This window comes from Hypanus sabinus, chromosome 9 (assembly GCF_030144855.1).
Source record: "Hypanus sabinus isolate sHypSab1 chromosome 9, sHypSab1.hap1, whole genome shotgun sequence".
Classification (NCBI taxonomy): Eukaryota; Metazoa; Chordata; class Chondrichthyes; order Myliobatiformes; family Dasyatidae; genus Hypanus; species Hypanus sabinus.
Window position 1 is genome coordinate 123112139 of NC_082714.1, and position 17914 is coordinate 123130052.

The window sequence follows — 17914 nt, forward strand, 5'->3', positions numbered from 1 at the left end:
TATAGATTTATTGAGTATGCCTGCAAGAAAATGAATTTTAGGGTTATATGTGGTGATGTATATGTGCTTTGAAAATAAATTTACTGAATGTCAGTAAACACTCTGGCCACTTGAGTCACACAGATCTTCAGTATTTAGCCAGGTACACTGTCTACGCCAGATGCATTCTGTGGGTTCACCTTCCTGAAGGATACTCTCAAATTGGCTTCAGAGACTGAAATCACAGGGTCATCGGGGGCTGTGGAGTTCATGAGGGTGTCTCCACATTTGTTAGTCAAAGCAAGAATAAAAAGCATTGCGCTCATATAGGAGTGAAATTTTATCATTTTATTTTGCTTCATTTTGCTTTGTTTGAGATGATGGCATTCAGTCACAGCTGTCAGGCATCCTTCTGTGATGCAAGTTCAGAAGAAACCCTTCTGGATTAGGTTATACTTGATAGTAGCATAATATAATGTGCCTGGAGGTTTTCTCCGTTTTGTGATGTCATTTGTCGATAACTTATATTCTTTTAGGTAGAATAGTATTCTTGCCTTCCTTGTGAACTGTATTACCACCATAAACTAAATCAATGGGCGCATGCATTAACTTTTGTGTTTGTTAGTTTTGCTTCAATTAGGGGTTGGGAAACACATTATTGGAACATAGTTTCTGCAGATTTTTAATTCAGGTGTTTGTAAATTTCTGTGAGCTCCCCTTTATCTGAAATGCCAACTGCAAATGCTCCCTGACCTGCTGAAGTTATTACCAGCATTTTTCATTTTCATCTCAGATTATTCACAATCTGTAATACAATACTGTATTTTCAGAAGAATGTGGCTTGTTTTTGACATTGGTTTGTCTTTTTAATGTCTTAATATTTGTTAAAGCTAATTGAGTTTGAACCAGGATAAATAGAATACTCGTGAATCTGATACATTGTGAAGCTATTTAAATTTAGTCATTTGATAGATCATTTTTACTGCTTTAAGAATTTCTGTGATGTACCAAGTAAAACACTGGACATAGAATAGTACAGCACAGTACAGGCCCTTCGGCCCACAATGTTGTGCCGACCCTTAAACCCTGTCTCCCATATAACCCCCACACCTTAAATTCCTCCATATACCTCTCTAGTAGTCTCTTAATCTCTGTCTATTCCTCTTTAATATCTTGTATACCTCTATCATGTCTCCTCTCGTCCTCCTTCTCTCCAAAGAGAAAAGCCCTAGCTCCCTTAATCTCTGATCATAATGCATATTCCCTAAACCAGGCAGCATCCTGGTAAATCTCCTTTGTACTCTTTCCAATGCTTCCACATCCTTCCTATAGTGAGGCGACCAGAACTGGACACAGTACTTCAAGTGTGGCGGCCTAACCAGAGTTTTATAGAGCTGCATCATTACCTCGCGACTCTTAAGCTCTGTCCTTCGACTTATGAAAGCTACACCCCATAAGCTTTCTTAATTACCCTATCTACCTGTGAGGCAACTTTCAGGGATCTGTGGACATGTACCCCCAGATCCCCCTGCTCCTCCACACTACCAAGTGTCCTGCCATTTATTTTGTACTCTGCATTGGAGTTTGTCCTTCCAAAGTGTACCACCTCATATTTCTCTGTGTTGAACACCATCTGCCACTTCTCAGTCCACTTCTGCATCTTATCAGTGTCTTTCTGCAATCTTCAATCATCCTCTACACTGTCCACACCACCAACCTTTGTGTTGTCTGCAAACTTGCTAACCGACCGTTCTACCCCCACATCCAGGTCGTTAACAAAAATCACAAATAGTAGAGGTCCCAGAACCGATCCTTGTGGGACACCACTGGTCACAACCCTCCAATCCGAATGTACTCCCTCCACCACACCATCTGCTTTCTGCGGGCAAGCCAATTCTGAATCCACCTGGCCAAACTTCCCTGGATCCCACGCCTTCTGACTTTCTGAATAAGCTTACCATGTGGAACCTTGTCAGATGCCTTACTAAGATCCATGTAGATCACATCCACTGCACTACCCCGATCTATATGCCTGGTCACCTCAAAGAACTCTGTCAGGCTTGTTAGACACGATCTGCCCTTCACAAAGCCATGGTGCAAAACAGAATTTGTGTTGAGCGTAGAATAAGAAGCTAATCTTAATCTCCTTCCTAACAGGTTTTGTATATGCACTATGGTATGTCTTACCTTAACCACTCTCTCAACATAGCCCTGCCCTTGGCTGCTCCCTCAATGACCAGTTGTTCCTTTACTCCTGAGTCAGGGGACTTATCAGAGGACAGGTAAAGTGCAACAACTGTAGACAAATCAGTTTAACTATGAATGCCTTAAGACTTGCAATCAGGGATTTTCAATTAAGACTTTTGGAAAAAGTTGAATTTAATGAAGAACACCATTGTAAATTTATTGAAGTTATATACTGTTTGATAGTCCACATAAAAGGCTAGATAACATGATCAATGCCCATGAAATTAAAGGGTCAGTGATAGCCTTGTTAGGAAATTAGCTTAAAGGTAAAGAATGGGTATATAGCTGTTTTTCAGAATTGAGGATAATGGACAGTAGATATAGAGCATGAATAGAGGATTATTACCATATGTTGATGTGGGAATTAGTTTTTTTGACATAAGTGAGTTGGGAGTGGATATCCAGGTAAAATTCCAAATAGTTCAGAACTTGGTATTACATTAAATGGTGAGGTGGACAGATACAGCCTACAACAAGATATGTTATCAGAACACAGAGATGGCACATGAAATTTAATAAAACAAAGCACTATGGTTTAGCAGAAAGAATGAGACAGTATAGACCGAATGGCAGAGTTCTTGAAAGAATGCGCAATTGGAAATGGCTTGGCATATTGAGGGAATGGTTAGTGAAGCTTATGGGAAAGAAGACAAAAGCAGGAAAGTTGTATAAGATCTTACAGATTGTATGGTGACCCTGTGTAAGGCACTGATTTGGTCCAACTAGAGGTTGCATCCTATTTTTAGCACAATAGTTTAGGAAGGATATTGAAAGTCCAAGATGTCTTATTTAAAAAAAACTGAAATAGTTCCAGGCATGAGGTATATTAGCTGTTGAAGTTGCGATGCTCTCCTTAGGACAAAGGAGGTTGAGAGGAAATTTGAAGATGTGTAAGAACATGATTTTTAATAGGGTAAGTAGAGGCAAATTAAAAAGTAGCAAGTAATAGCTCACCAGCAGATGCCTCAAAGCTGAGGTAGTACACAGACTTATAATTTAGTCAATAGGTATAATAGGATCCTTTATAACTGGTTAGGCCACATTACTAATTTGTAGAAATAAGACAATTGAGTAAAATTGGGCTTTTCAGCCCATTGAGTCTGTCTGCCATTCCATCGTGGCTGATTTATTATCCCTCTTGTCTGTTCTGCCTTCTACCCGTAACCTTTTGACACCCTTACTAATCAAGAACCTATCAACCTCAAGTTTAAATATGCCCAGTGATTTACACTGCATATGTGGCAATGAATTCCACAGATTCACCACCCTCTTCACTAAAGAAATTCCTTTTCATCTCTGTTTCAAAAGGGCGTCCTTGTATTCTGAGGCTGTGCCATCTAGTCCTAGACTCTTCTCTCCCCCGCCACCCTGACTATAGGTAACCTCCTCTCCATGTTCACTCTATTTAGGTGTCACCTTTATGGTGGATACTCTGGCTGTCAGTGAATAACAAGGTTTTCAGGGTTTTAAACAAATATCTGAAAAATTAAAGAATTTACACTTGAGGCCCATTATCTACTTGTGAGTGGTTAGAAGTAAAATTGTCTTTTGCAAAGTGGGCAGTTTATGATCTGGTACTTGGTGCTTATAAAAGTCATGAAAAAAATACACAAGGTTTTGCATAGTGTATTAGATTGACACCAGAAGGAAAGCAATTTGCCAGAGAATGGAATTGCCAGTAGTGCTCTGTTTGTCTAAATAATCACTTCTGATGTTAAAGCAATTGAATGATCCTGCATTGAATATCCTATTATTTGAAGAAGCTACTGAAGGAATTATGCACTTAATAATGCTGTATCACTTTGCTGCTGTTTTAAGTGATTTGTGATTGAAACTAGGTGTTTATGTCAAAAAGGGAGAAAAGGTTTTTCTGGAAGTTTCAGGAAAACTTTTTATGATTAATATGTTGAATACTAGTATTACACTTAATTTTTCATATACAACTAAAAATGTTCTTACAGGATTTCAAGCAGTTTGAACCAAATGACTTTTACCTAAAGAACACTACATGGGATGATGTCTCACTTTGGGACCCTTCTTCTACAAAACTACAGGTTTGTTTCATTTCAAAAACAGAAATGTTAACTTCCAGGCTACGTTTATGTTAATAATTATATCTAGTTATCAGGAAGAGCTTTTCTACTATATTATAACAGGAAATACTTGTTTTTGATGATTTGGCAAATGTAAGTTGGTAAATGCACTGTGCTTGTGATACTCAAGATTGATAAAACACTTTGATTAACCAAAAGGTAAAGTATTTTGGATTGTAAATTATTGTACATTTGTGTAGAGAAGTGCTCAGGCTATAATTGAAGAATGCAGTATAGTTACAAATCAATATTCCTCTCTAGATGTGAATTGTGATTAAATGCAGTTGATAAAAATGCCTCCAGCCTTCTCGTTGACTGGAGAATCAGCCAGCTTGTAAATTTGAAAATAGTATGTTACTACTGTAGTGTAGTTAGTAAAACTATGCCATGGCTAAATAGAATGCTACATAATTGATTTGGAGTAGATTCTGGCATTACATTTAAAAATAAAACTTGTCATATGTATAATAATATTGGATAAATTATGCAGTACCCTACTGTTATTTATATTTAATTCATAGGTAAGCTTAGATTGCCTTTTATTGCAAAATAGCTGAACAATTAACCCACTTTTTTTTCTCTTTTTCAGGATTATCGTACAAAGCCATTTTGTTGCAGCGCTTGTCCATTTGCATCCAAATTTTTTTCTGCCTACAAAAGCCACTTCAGAAATGTTCATAGTGAAGATTTTGAAAACAAAATACTTATTAATTGCCCTTATTGCCCGTACAATGCTGACAGAAAGACCCTGGAAACTCATATCAAGATATTTCATGTCCCTCTCTGGAAAGTACCTAGTGGAGGCAAGAATGCACATCATGAAAAGTCAAAGCAGGATAGCAATCTTAAACTGAAACATGCTGATAGCGTGGAACAAGCAGTTTATTACTGTAAGAAGTGTACTTACCGAGATCCACTTTATGATGTTGTCCGGAAACATATTTACAGAGAACATTTTCAGCATGTGGCAGCTCCTTATGTGGCAAGAACAGGAGACAAGTCAGTGAATGGAACGTTTTCTGCCACTAACGGAAGAGAGGATGGGACTGTGCACTGTAAACGTTGTCTCTTCATACCCAAAACTTATGAAGCCTTGGTTCAGCATGTTATTGAAGACCATGAACGAATAGGATACCAAGTAACGGCAATGATAGGGCATACGAATGTGGTTGTTCCAAGATCAAAACCCTTGATGCTGATAGCACCAAAGCCACACGACAAGGCTTTAGCTGCTGGAAATTATCAGAGTGTGAAAACTTCAATGCAGCAGAATATGAATCGTGTATCCATGTCCAAAAACGCACAGAATTCTGCTGTTAATCTTATGTCAGGTAGTGGTCGTCTGCCACCAAAATATGCTGTTTCATCAATGGCACATAACTATCCTTTGGGTCAACAAATGAGGCTCCCACTGCCAGGTGGTTTACCAGTTCCTCTTCAGCAACGATCACAAACGGTAAAACAACTAATCTCTGGTGGCAATGGGCGTCAATATGGAGTTGGTGCTGGTGAACAGAGGCGGCCATCTCAGATGCAATATAACGTTCAGGCGGGTAGCTTGACTGGGAACAGCGGATCCAGTCAATTACCAATGAAACAGTCACAGTTCAGTATTTCTCAAGCACAAAGGATGCAAGGATTATCTACTTCAGCGGTAAAGTCATTAGCTTCACCAACAGGCTTGAGTAATTCTGCTAGCCAGAGTCCTGCATTAGCTGGGTCTGCTGCTCAGAAGTGGAAGATCTGTACAATGTGTAATGAGCTTTTCCCAGAAAGTGTATATAGCATACACTTTGAGAAAGAGCATAAAGCTGAAAAGATCCAGGCTGTAGCTAATTACATTCAGAAGATCAATAGCTTCACAAGCAAATGTCTCTACTGTAACCGTTACTTACCTAGTGAAACGCTGCTTAACCATATGCTTATACATGGACTCTCATGTCCTTACTGCCGGTCCACTTTCAATGATGTTGAAAAGATGGCTGAACATGTAAGAATCCTTCATATTGATGAAGAAGTGGGACCCAAGACTGAATCAACATTAACTTTTGATTTGTCTACACAGAAAGGTAGTCGCAGTAATATACAGCTTCATGTTACTACATACAGTACCTCTGAGAGTGCCTCTGTGGAGAATACAAATTATCGATCCCAGAATCAGAACATGGCTTTTAGAAAGCCAGAAGGGCAACTGCAGCAGCCAAAACCACAAGTGAAATCTAAAATAAAGCCAGATTTGAATTCTATTTCTCAAACTCAATTACCTTATAAAAATGATGTTGGCAAAACCCTTTGTCCTTTGTGCTTCTCTATTTTGAAGGGCCCAATATCTGATGCTTTGGCACACCACTTGAGGGAACGACATCAAGTGATACAAACAATTCATCCAGTGGAAAAAAAGCTTACCTATAAATGCATTCATTGTTTGGGAGTCTACACAAGTAACATGACAGCCTCTACCATAACATTGCATTTGGTGCACTGTAGAGGTGTTGGAAAAGCACAAAATGGTCAGGATCGAAGTCTTGCTCATGCTAAGGTAACTCATTCACCAAGTGTAATGCCCATGAAGCGAGAATATGAGTATGAGTATGGGGACTTTGCTTTAATGAAAAAAAGGAAATTGGATGGTGAGGAAACTGTTCAGAGCTTTACCTTGGGAGAGGATAAACCAGAGGAGCCTGTAGTTTTAGCTATCGATCCCAAGGGGTATGAGGATGAGTCCTATGAGGCCAGAAAAATGTTCCTTACAAACTATTTTAACAAGCAACCTTACCCAAGCAGAAGAGAAATTGAGAAGTTGGCAGCTGGCTTATGGTTATGGAAATCGGATATTGCTTCCCACTTCAGCAATAAGAGGAAGAAATGTGTTCGAGATTGTGAGAAGTTCAGGCCCAAGGTACTGCTTGGATTTAACATGATGGAGATGCGAAAAGTAAAGCATAACATGGACTTTGGGCCTACTTGGAATATGCTAAATAACAAAGAAATAGATGGTAAGGAACCTGCTACTTTAAAGCCAAGCATGGAAAAAGTAAATCAGAAACTGGAGAAAGGGAGAAGAGGTTTAAGTCTGGGGTCAGAAAAAACAGAGGGAACTATTTTAGATTTGAGCTCCCAGATGGAGGAAAATTCTAATCCAAACTTGGGAAAGATGAAAGGAAGAGCTATGAACCTGCGTTCAGAAAGCCTGGAGGGCAATGCTTTAGACTTGAGCACTCAGGTGGATGAGAGACCTACAAACACCAGCTCTGCAGTGGTGGAGGGTACACCATTGGATTTGAGTGCTCAGATGGTGGAGGAGAGTCCTTCAATCAAGAGCACTGAGATGGTAGAAGAAAGTCCTTCAAATATGAGTTCTGAGATGGTGGCAGAAAGTCCTTCAAATGTAAGTTCTGATATGGTGGAGGGAAATGCTTTGGATTTGAGTTCCCAGATGGTGGAGAAAAGCCCTTCAAGTATGAGTGCAGAGATGGTAGAGGAGAGCCCATCTAATATGAGTGCTGACATGGCAGAAGCAAGCCCTTCAAATATGAGTCCAGACAATATAGAGGAAAATGCTTCAAATACTTGTGGTGGTGAAGATTTGTCATCAAGTGAAATGAGTGGTTTGCAGAGTAGGGAAGAAACTTCTGAAATGGTTCCTGAAGATTTAAATAATGAATTTCGAAAGCCTGCATTTACAGAAAATGCATCATTGGGGTTGAAGGATGATGTTTCAAACATGGATGAAGAGTATCCCGAACAATCTTCTGAATCAAAAGATAAGGAATCAGAAAGTGAAGATTCGGAAGATCTTTCTGAATGCAAAGAAGCTGGTTCACCAGCTGAGGATGGACTTGTATCTCCACAAGCATCTGATCAAGAAGATGTTTCATCTGAGCTGAAGCAAGAATTTTGGATCAAACGACCATGGACAGATGATGTATCCCAAAGTGAAGAGGAGGAAGAGCCCCCTCGGACCTCTGAAACAAAAGCTGCATTGGAAAACGATGAGCAAAGTTGGGGAGGGGGGCCACGTGAATGGGGTGGAGCACAGTTCCAAAATGAAGGAGAAAAGTGGGCCAAAGAACGGCCTGAGTGGAAAAACGTTTCGCCAGAAAATGAAAGTTTGTCTAATCCATTGTTAGAATGGCAAGGTAACACAGCAGATAGTGAAGGTGAGGAGCTTGATCAGCTCCTTGATCAGTCAAATGATGGTCTTTCTGATAATGTGGCAGAACCTGTTTGTGGATCCTCATCGGGTGTTGGGTTAAGTAGTCAACCTGCATAAAGTTTGACTTATTTTGGAGCTTTGCTGTGAATTGTGTGCAGTATCTGAAAATGAAAAAAGCCAGTGTATAAAATCTGAAGGACTATTCAAAGGTACAGAATTACAGATGGGGGTTGGGGGGCAGTAAAATGCAACTGGTTTTGTTGCATTTTGCCCTCAGGTTGCTTTACAGTTGTACAAAAGTGGCATTGTAATTTACTTTCTAAATGTTTTCTCATTTACCTATGGTAGTGAAAGGCCAACATGTACTTACTGGTTAACAGTGTACTGTACTATAGATTTCAATAAGACCTTTAAGTTTGTTATATTCATTTACTCAGTCTGCGTAGCTGGAATGTATATTTCTACAGTTTTAGAGCCATTCTAAGTGAAGCTTATCGTATAGGTCTTGTGTACTTGTTCTAGATTTACTGTATGATTCACCTTTTTTTAGTGCCCCTGCTGTCAAATAAATGCAGCATTTAGTTCACTTGATAACTGCTTGAAGGAGGTTGTGCTGTAGTGTCTGTCAACATTATTATAAAACTAGTTTTTATTGCACATATCCTTATACAACTTTGGTAGCATTTGGCCAGTAGCTTACTGAACATAATAACTGGCCTTACTGTAATATGGCAAATTGCTGTTTAATGTATCCTTTGCTCCAATATTGATGGTTACTGGCATTTCAAATGTTAATGCATTTTTAAAGTCTCCCTTCAGCCTAAATTACTTACAGAACTAGGAATGAAATTCATAATATGCTGATTTGACTGATTTGTGTTTGGATCAGCGCACATGGTGAATTGGGTAAAACATGGCAAATATTTAGAAATGCCTAGTTTTGCCTATTTCAAGGTTATATGTTAGGGATAAAAACACCATTATGGTGTTTGTATACATTGTATCATCTATGTAATAGTGTCTGTGTAGTAAATTTCATTTTTGTGATCTTTATTTTCCTTTGTACTTTTCATTTACACTTATGGAAAATAAAATGCTTTATCGTACTCTATTGTGTATGATATTTACATGCATTTTTACATTATGTATTTAACATAGTGGATAGTTTTAAATAAAATGCAGTCCTTATATCAGATTAAAGACCATTTAATGAAATTCAACAATATTTTAAACTTAAACCTTAAATACAGGCTGTTTTGTAAGTTCACAAATAGATATGTTTTGTAATCATTTTGAGCTATAAATATTCAGCAGAAATTTTTGTTTTTGGTCAGGGTGCAACTTGAATTACTGCAACACTGGTTATGTTTTATAAATTTAGTGTTTGTACATTCAGAGTACATGCTGTGAGCTTTAATTGCTTGGGTAGTTTCTTCATGACTAATTAGTTGTAATGATTCAGTAATCCAGTGGTTTTGTAAATCTCTGTAAAGTTGGATTACATGCATGGATAAATGTTAATACATTAATTTGTACTTCAGTTTTGAAGATAACACCTTAACTCAAGTCAGATTAGGAGTCTGGATTCCACTTTTTTTTCAGGTTTTACTAAGATATTGATATGCATTTTTGTTTTGTGTTATTGAAACTGTAAAAGCAATTTAGTTTCAGATAACCCTTTCAATTTAACAGAAACCAGGTTGTTTCTTTGCCGAACTATTCTTGTTTATGAACAAGTTTTTGCAAGGGAAAGTTTGAAGAAGAATCCTGACAAAATTCAGAATTTAAGCAACCTTACTTATGGACTAATATTATTCCTGGTAAAGATGTGTACTGCTGTCATGGTAGCATTTACTGCTCATACTTATCTGTCCTTGAGCTGCATAGCTTGGTGTCCTAGTTGTATTGGTATTTATCTAAATTTCTTCTTAGACTACTTTCTTTACCTAAGTGGGTTTGGTTTCAATTTCATTAGTAATTCAGAAAGATTTGTTTAACCATAGCAATTTAAATTCCCAGCTACAGTATTGAAAGCTGAAGTTGCTAGGTCAGTAGTCGAGGCTTAAAAATACTTATGGAAAAAAATGTTAATGCAGACTGCACTTGATGGATATGCTGGTTTTTGGGACTACTTCCTAACTGATAATATGGGGGTTTCTCTCTTTATAAACAATTTAGTAAAAAAGAAATTAAATGGTGTATTTTATGGTTTTTTTGTATGTTTTGATAATACATTTGTAAACATCATTTTCTAATCATGAACAATGCTATTTAGAATGTTGCACCTTTAATGTTGGCTGACTGCTTTGGAGGATAGAATCGGTATAATTGCTAGTATCAAAGTCTCTTTAAGCTCAATTGCTAACATATTATCTTCTGACTTAAAAATTGTAGTTCCAGATCTATTTTTATTAACATCAAGGAATAGGTCTAATTGCAAAGAATCATTATGGATGTGAGAGGCTTGAGTGTGCACTAAATATATAATTGAGGATGTTTCTGAAATGATTTCTTAGAATGCTAGGCAGTATGTAACATGCTTACATAACTTTACAAAAAGCTTTATTTGTCACATGTACATCTAAACATACAGTGAAATGCATCATTTATGTCTGTGCTGGGCAGCCTGCAATTGTTGCTTACACCAATGTAGCATTCTCACTACTTAATAATCCTAACTTGTATGGCTTTGGAAAGTGAGGGAGAAACTGGAACACTCAAAGCAAACCCATGCAGCCATGCGGAGAATGTACAAAGTACTTACAGACAGGAATTGAACACCAATCTAGTACTGTAAAGCATTGCCTGAACTGCTACCTATAATAGGTTTAAATTATTCTGGAAGTCAGCCATAGGGCAGACTGCAATGAGAATCTTTAAAAAATTATATCTTGGTTTGGTGTTGCAATCCAACTCCTTTTGCTGTAATAAGTACAAAGAACTGAGGTCAAAAATTGAATATAAAGTACATCAATTTCTTTGTAATATTTTGACATTTTAATTAGCTATAGCAAAGGATATTATACCAGGATCAGTTTTTTAAAAATCTCAATTTTTTTTTGAAATTCCTTACAGGCTTGCAAATGGTTCTATTTAGCATAGTAGCCCTGGAGCTAAAGCTTGATTTTGTGTTTGGTTCTACCATTTTTATAAAATTACTGAAATTGAAAGTGGAATTTCTATCTTTGGTATTATTCACAGTTGAAGCTCCTCAGTCTTTTGAGATGGTTTAGTTAGTGGCAGTCAAATTGTATGAACACTGGCCAGAGTTTGTGTTTGTGTGTGTTAATGTCACTGAATTCATAAGAACACTGAAATTAAGATGAAAATACTGTACCTAATCAACTTTAACCATGGAAATGGTCCTGAATGCATAGAATAAACCCCAAAGCTTTGTATAGCTGCTCTAGTATCTGAGGGGAAAGGGTATTTGAACTGGCTGATTTTTATCAGTTATTCAAATCTTGGACATTCAAAAGCCCTATTCCCCAGTTGTGGCAATAAACTGAAATACTGCATATATTGTAGTATAAGAGGCAAACTTTTATCAAGTTATGTCATCCATAATCACAAACCAAAAATAGATTAGTCATTCTGTTGTGCATATTATATATTGGCCTTGACATAATTTTCCTGTTCAGTCCTCCATACCATTTTCCAAAGTTATTAAGTCTACTGAGCTTCCATGACTCAAATTCAAAGAGATTGGTGAGAAGAATTTTTTTTTACTCTGCCGTGTGGTGAGACTATAACCGTGAGTGCTAACTTCCCATAGCAGGTAAACGTCATGTGGCATCTACTTATCTAACCATCTTAGAAACTAGGTGTTACAAGGTTGTCATCTATGCATTTATTTTCTGGAATGTAAGCCCAATCTATTTAATATTTTCTCAGAAGGCATTATATCTTTTCAGACAAATGTCAACTCATCAGAACTAAAGAATTGTTTTTAATTGCTAGATTTGGAAACATTCCTGATTTCTAAAAAATAATTTCATCCCACTATATATCAGTTGGTTGTCCTTTGCGTCCTTTGGTATTAAGTATAACCATTTGGTGCTTCCAAAATATTTTTTATGTCTGATCAAACAGCTAGCCTTGTATTTGCCGGCATGGATGCATGTTCTTGGGCACAGGGAATGAGGATCACGGGTTGACAATAATGCAGAAGGAGCAGAATTCAAAACAATTTCCAGGAGGCAATATCAGCAACATGTCCAGATTTCAAAGATTCATATTTTAGTGCCTGATGAAATCTTTTGTATTTCTCAACACCTGCAACATGGAAGATATGGTTGGACATGGGACTCAGATAATGATTCTGCCTACTTTTCCCCATGGCTATCAGGATAAGGATACAAGAACTATGATCATTTGTGTAAATGCTCAGAAGTAGCTCTTATTGGAAGTCATGCCTATAGTCCCAATGAAAAGCTCTGTATTAATTATGCTCCCATGTGATGTTTGTTACTTGATTTCAATGGGTGTGGTGTATTAAGAATAATAAATACTAATAGGAATATGTGATTGGAATTATGGCAGTAGTGAAGGTGACTGAATTTGGGATAAAGTGTTAGGCTGAAACTTTGGATATCCTCTTCCATCCTGGTGGGTTCCTGTGAAGTGAGCTATCCAGTACGTTTTACCAAGATGGTTGGATGTGGTTACTAATCCCTCTGGAAATGAAAACAGTTCCTTTCCTTGTGCAGATACTGCTTGACTCGGCTCATACAGCTCATCGTTGCTCCAGAGATAACTTGTCTTCACCACTAAACTACACCAACAACTGCAAATAATAGTACTGAGGTTTAAAAGTCTTGGTTACCTTTTGCATATTTCCTAATAACTTGCGTGCTGGTCTTAGTTTTGATTACATCTCTTTGTATCTCCCTGTAAAACCTCAGAACTTTACAGCACAGGGAAGGGCCTTCAGTCTATGATGTTAAATCAAAAGACCATATAACATAGGAGCAGAGTTAGGTGATTTGGCCACCGAGCCTTTATTATCCCTGTCAACCCCATTAGAGCCTTCTTCCCATAACTTTTGACCCCCTTGCTAATTAAGAACCTGTTGAACTCCACTTCAAGTATACCCAATGACTTGACCTCCACAGCCAAAACTTGTCTCTGTTGTAAAGACCTTTGATTCTAGGCTGTGCCCTCTAGTCCCAAACTCCCCCACTATAGGCTACAAACTCAACATGTCCACTCTAGCTAGGTCTTTATTCAACATTCAATGTGATTTCTCCACTCATTCTTCTAAACTGCAGTGACTACAGTCCCAGAGCCTGCAAATGCTTCTCAAATGTTAACCTTCTCATTCTCTGGATTATGCATCACTATTAGCTACAGGTGAGGTGCCAGATGATGAGAGAGAAAAACCTGGGAATTAAAGTCTAGTGATAAGCAAATTACTGGGGCAGGGGGGATTTTGAGGGATTAGATAAATGTATATGGTGGAAAGCTTGGCGCTGATTCGCTTGTGTGTTGTTTCCATGGGAGATCATATCTCACAAATATGCAATTTTCTTTCTGCCTGTACATGAACCATATCCATTCCCTGGATATTCTTGTACCCATCTGAACACCTCTTGAATTTGCTTCTACAGTCACCCTTGGCAGCATATTCCAGGCACTTAATGCTCACTGTATTTTTTTTTTAACTTGCGCTGAACATCCCTGTATACTTACCCTCACTTTTAGCCCAATTGTATTTTAAATTTTCTAATCTGAGGGGGAAAATATTCTAGTTGTTTTTACCTGGTCTATTCTCTTTAATTTTATGATCTATTATCAGCTGTCTACTCAGCATTTTTTTTATCCATAGGGATACTGTGCGGAATAGGCCTTTCTGACCTTTTGAGCTGTGCTGCCCAACGATCCCCCCCAATTTAATGCTAACCTAATCATGGCAAGATTTACAACGGGCAATTAACCTACTAAATGGTAACCTCTATTTATAGTGTGTATCCTCTAATGCAGGCATCATTTTGATAAACCTCTTATGAATCCTCCCCAAAGCATTCCTCTAAAGGTAACAAGAACAGCATGCAGTACTCCAAATTTTTATAAAACTGTAACCTGAGCCTATCAAGAGTCAGTCTTATAAATGACATATGTCATTGAAATTTGTGGTATAGGTGCCCCCCCCACAAAGGTTCCTATGAAACCTTTAAGCGGAAATGGAGTAAAGCGAAGAATCATTAATTTAGATTAGAAAAATTTTTGTAAAAGCAAAAATCCTCTGTAATGCTAAAACAGATTACTAACGTAGGTCTTTTGTAAAAGTGAAGTGGCGTAAAGTGGGTGACACCTGTAGTAAAAATTACTGGTAAGTTACAAAAACTAAATGGTGCAAAAGAGAAATAGTGAGGTACTGTTAGTGGACTTTACAAAAATATGGTGGGAAACATTTTGAGTGTGGGTCTTTAGGCTCCTGTACTACCTCCCCAGCTGGCTGGTGTTGGTGTAGCATCAGCACTGGACTTCACAGTAGATGGTTCTGAGTTCAAACTCAACCAGGTCCCAACCTGGGCAGCATCTGCACAGAAGAAAGGCCTGGCAATCTATTTCCATATCTTGTCATGAAAACCCTATGGTCCATGAGGTTATGAAGAGTCAGACAAAACTGCAACTGAACAACAAACCACCTTCCTAAACATAATGATGAAAAGGCGGATGGTGAGAGTCCTTAATGAGGATGCCCCAGCACATTTGCCATTTTTTCCCAACTTGTCACTTTCAGGGAGCTGGAGACTGGGACCCCAAGATACTTTTGTACTTCAGTGCTTCAATGGTTTATCCAGCCATTGTGTATTTGTGTTCCTTTTACATTTGCCGGGATTAAACTTTATTTGTCATTTTTCTGCCCAATAACTGATCCGTATCCTGCTGTATCCTTTGACAAACTTCACTGAAACTACGTAAGTCTTTTTGCAAGCTTATTTTATCCTTCGTAACAACTGATTCATCCAAAATCATAATGATCTATTTGCTGTCCCTTAGTAATGTACTTTTCCATTTTATATATATAATATATAAAAAAATTACCCATAATAACCTGTACAACTCCTCCCCCCCCCCCTCTAATTTGTATATCATTGTTCTGGATCTGTTAGCATTAAACATGGCGTTATAGTGGAGATGTATGTATATTGACTTGCATTTCAAATTTACGTTCATTGTTCTGTTATACATTCAATTCTAGCTAGATACATATGTCAAGGGACAAATATTCAAACCCTGATCATAACTCTGGAGTCCTAGATATGCTCTTGATTTCTTTCTCATCAGTGTAACTGTTTCAAGATTGTTTTTTTTTTACATTCTTCAGTACACAAGTCTGAAGGGGAACAAAATTATTGTTGCTCTGGATCTGACTCAACATAAAAGACAATCAGCATAAATAAATACATGAAAATACGATAAATATGAATAGTTAAGAGTAGCCTATATACATACACTGGCACATAAGGTGACTGACAAGAAATGATACATTGGTGGTTGGTAAAATGGCTTAATAGGTGGAGATGTTGATCAGCCTGATGCCTTTTTTGAATGATGGTATTGCAGATGCTGTGTAGCTTCTTTCCTTGATGGAGAGGAACAAACATTTCATGCGCAGGGTTCATATGCTTTGATGCAGTTTTGCTCCCCTACCTTAATGTTAAAAGACAGTAAGATACTGAAAGATTGCTGATTATCTGGAAGCTAATTATCTAAAGCTGTCTTCATTAGCAGAAGCTCAATTTCCTTGCGATAAACATTCAACCTTTTTCACAGCTCAATCAGATCATTTGTAATTTGAAGCAAAATAATAACTTGCCTCAGAGTTCCTTTAAAAATATACTTAATGCCTTTGGCTAATATGCTGCTTGAATTTTCATTCAACCTTAATTACCTACAAATTTGATTTCTTAATGCTGCTCTTCAGTTTCATCTTTCAAAATGTATGGCTTTATCCTATTCTTTATATATTGTTTATCAAGGCATGTTTCCTTGACACTTGGATCTCACCTCAAAAAAAATAAAACCTGTGTCATGTTAACATTTATTGTTTCTGAAAATGCAAGCAACCTGTTCCAAACTTCAAGCTCTGAAGTTTTCTTTCAACTATCTCACTTTTCCCCTTGTGAGTACAATTGTTCCTGCATTAACCAATTCTTTATACACCTCTTTTATCAGAAAATAACCTTGTAGTAATATACAATTGAATGGATGCAAAATCATATGGCAAAAGTATTTAGTTTAATGCAATTAATGAGTGACACAGCTGAATTTTAAGGTATTAGAAATATCAATGATTAAAATATGCTTTTTAATGGTGAGTCAGAGATTAGTGAAGAAAATCAGAATCTAGTTGTAAATGCTACTGTTTGCTAATTTGATGGATATTTAATAGCTTTAAATACATTCTGAATTGGCATGCTTGCTTTGGTAATTCAATATCAAAGTCCTAGAAAAAACTCCAGTCCTTTCATAGTGTGCTTCAGTGTGTCATTCTTGAGCTGTTACTAAAGTATGCAGCAAAATGATCAACACTTCAACATGCAAGTGCAGTTGAAATAATTTGCAGTAAGATAAAAAAAACTTTTTGATTTGGCAATTACACAATGATGATCAGTAATTGCAATTGAAAATTAAATTTTGATGAATTAAAAGACACTTAAAGGTTGATCTAAAAGTATCACAGCTCATACCGTGCAATTTGCCGACCAGCAAGCATCACCAAATGTGCTTGAGTACATATTATTCCAAAAGAAACTCTGCATTGAAGAACAAGATGAATAACTGCATATAAGATGGGCTAAGTGTTATAGAATGTTTTATCTTAGCAATTTTGTACAATTGAATAATCTTTTATTGCAGTCTCTCCTCCAGTCAAGGAATTGTGTAGTGATGGCATGAAAACACAGAAGTCAGGCAAGTCTTATCTCAACCTAATGGCTCATACTGGATACACCAATCTAATAGGGCATAATTTTCTGTATCTTTAGTTAACCAGGAATGCTGAGACTGAAAATCTTCTCAGTGCATCTTGTGCTGCTTTATTGGGGGGGGGGGGGGGTTGATTTTGAAACTGCTATCTTGAGATAAAAGCTAATAGTTGGATTACAGTCCCATTTTTTAATCAAAGGTTAACCTTTCATAGCCAAAGGAATATTTATCTGAAAAGTTAACTTTCAAAAAGTTTCGTTGAACATTTCCAATTCTAAATGGTTCTAATTGGTGCCAGTTCAAATATGATGTATAGGAATCCATTAAACATTGATAATTTTATATCAACATTGAAATAGTCAGTTTGACACTTGAATATCATGATAGCTGGACTAGAACTGATGTTAGCTGTAAAGATTCTTATTAAGTCACTACATGACAGTGCTTGTTAAAAACACATCTTTTGAAGTTGGCCATTAGGCCATTGTGGTAAGTAATTAAT

At 37.2% G+C, this 17914-nt stretch overlaps 1 protein-coding gene across 5 annotated transcripts in view; it reads left to right on the forward strand.

Moving 5' to 3' along the window:
* Positions 1-9581, forward strand: part of adnpb (activity-dependent neuroprotector homeobox b) — a 34275-nt gene extending 24694 nt beyond the window's left edge. For all 5 annotated transcript variants that reach the window (XM_059980490.1, XM_059980493.1, XM_059980492.1 and 2 more), the window contains exons 5-6: positions 4188-4280; positions 4909-9581. In XM_059980490.1, coding sequence (XP_059836473.1) covers positions 4188-4280; positions 4909-8592 — 3777 coding nt within the window. In that variant the 3' untranslated portion in view covers positions 8593-9581. The remainder of the gene's footprint in view (positions 1-4187; positions 4281-4908) is intronic.
* Positions 9582-17914: the final 8333 nt, after the last annotated feature.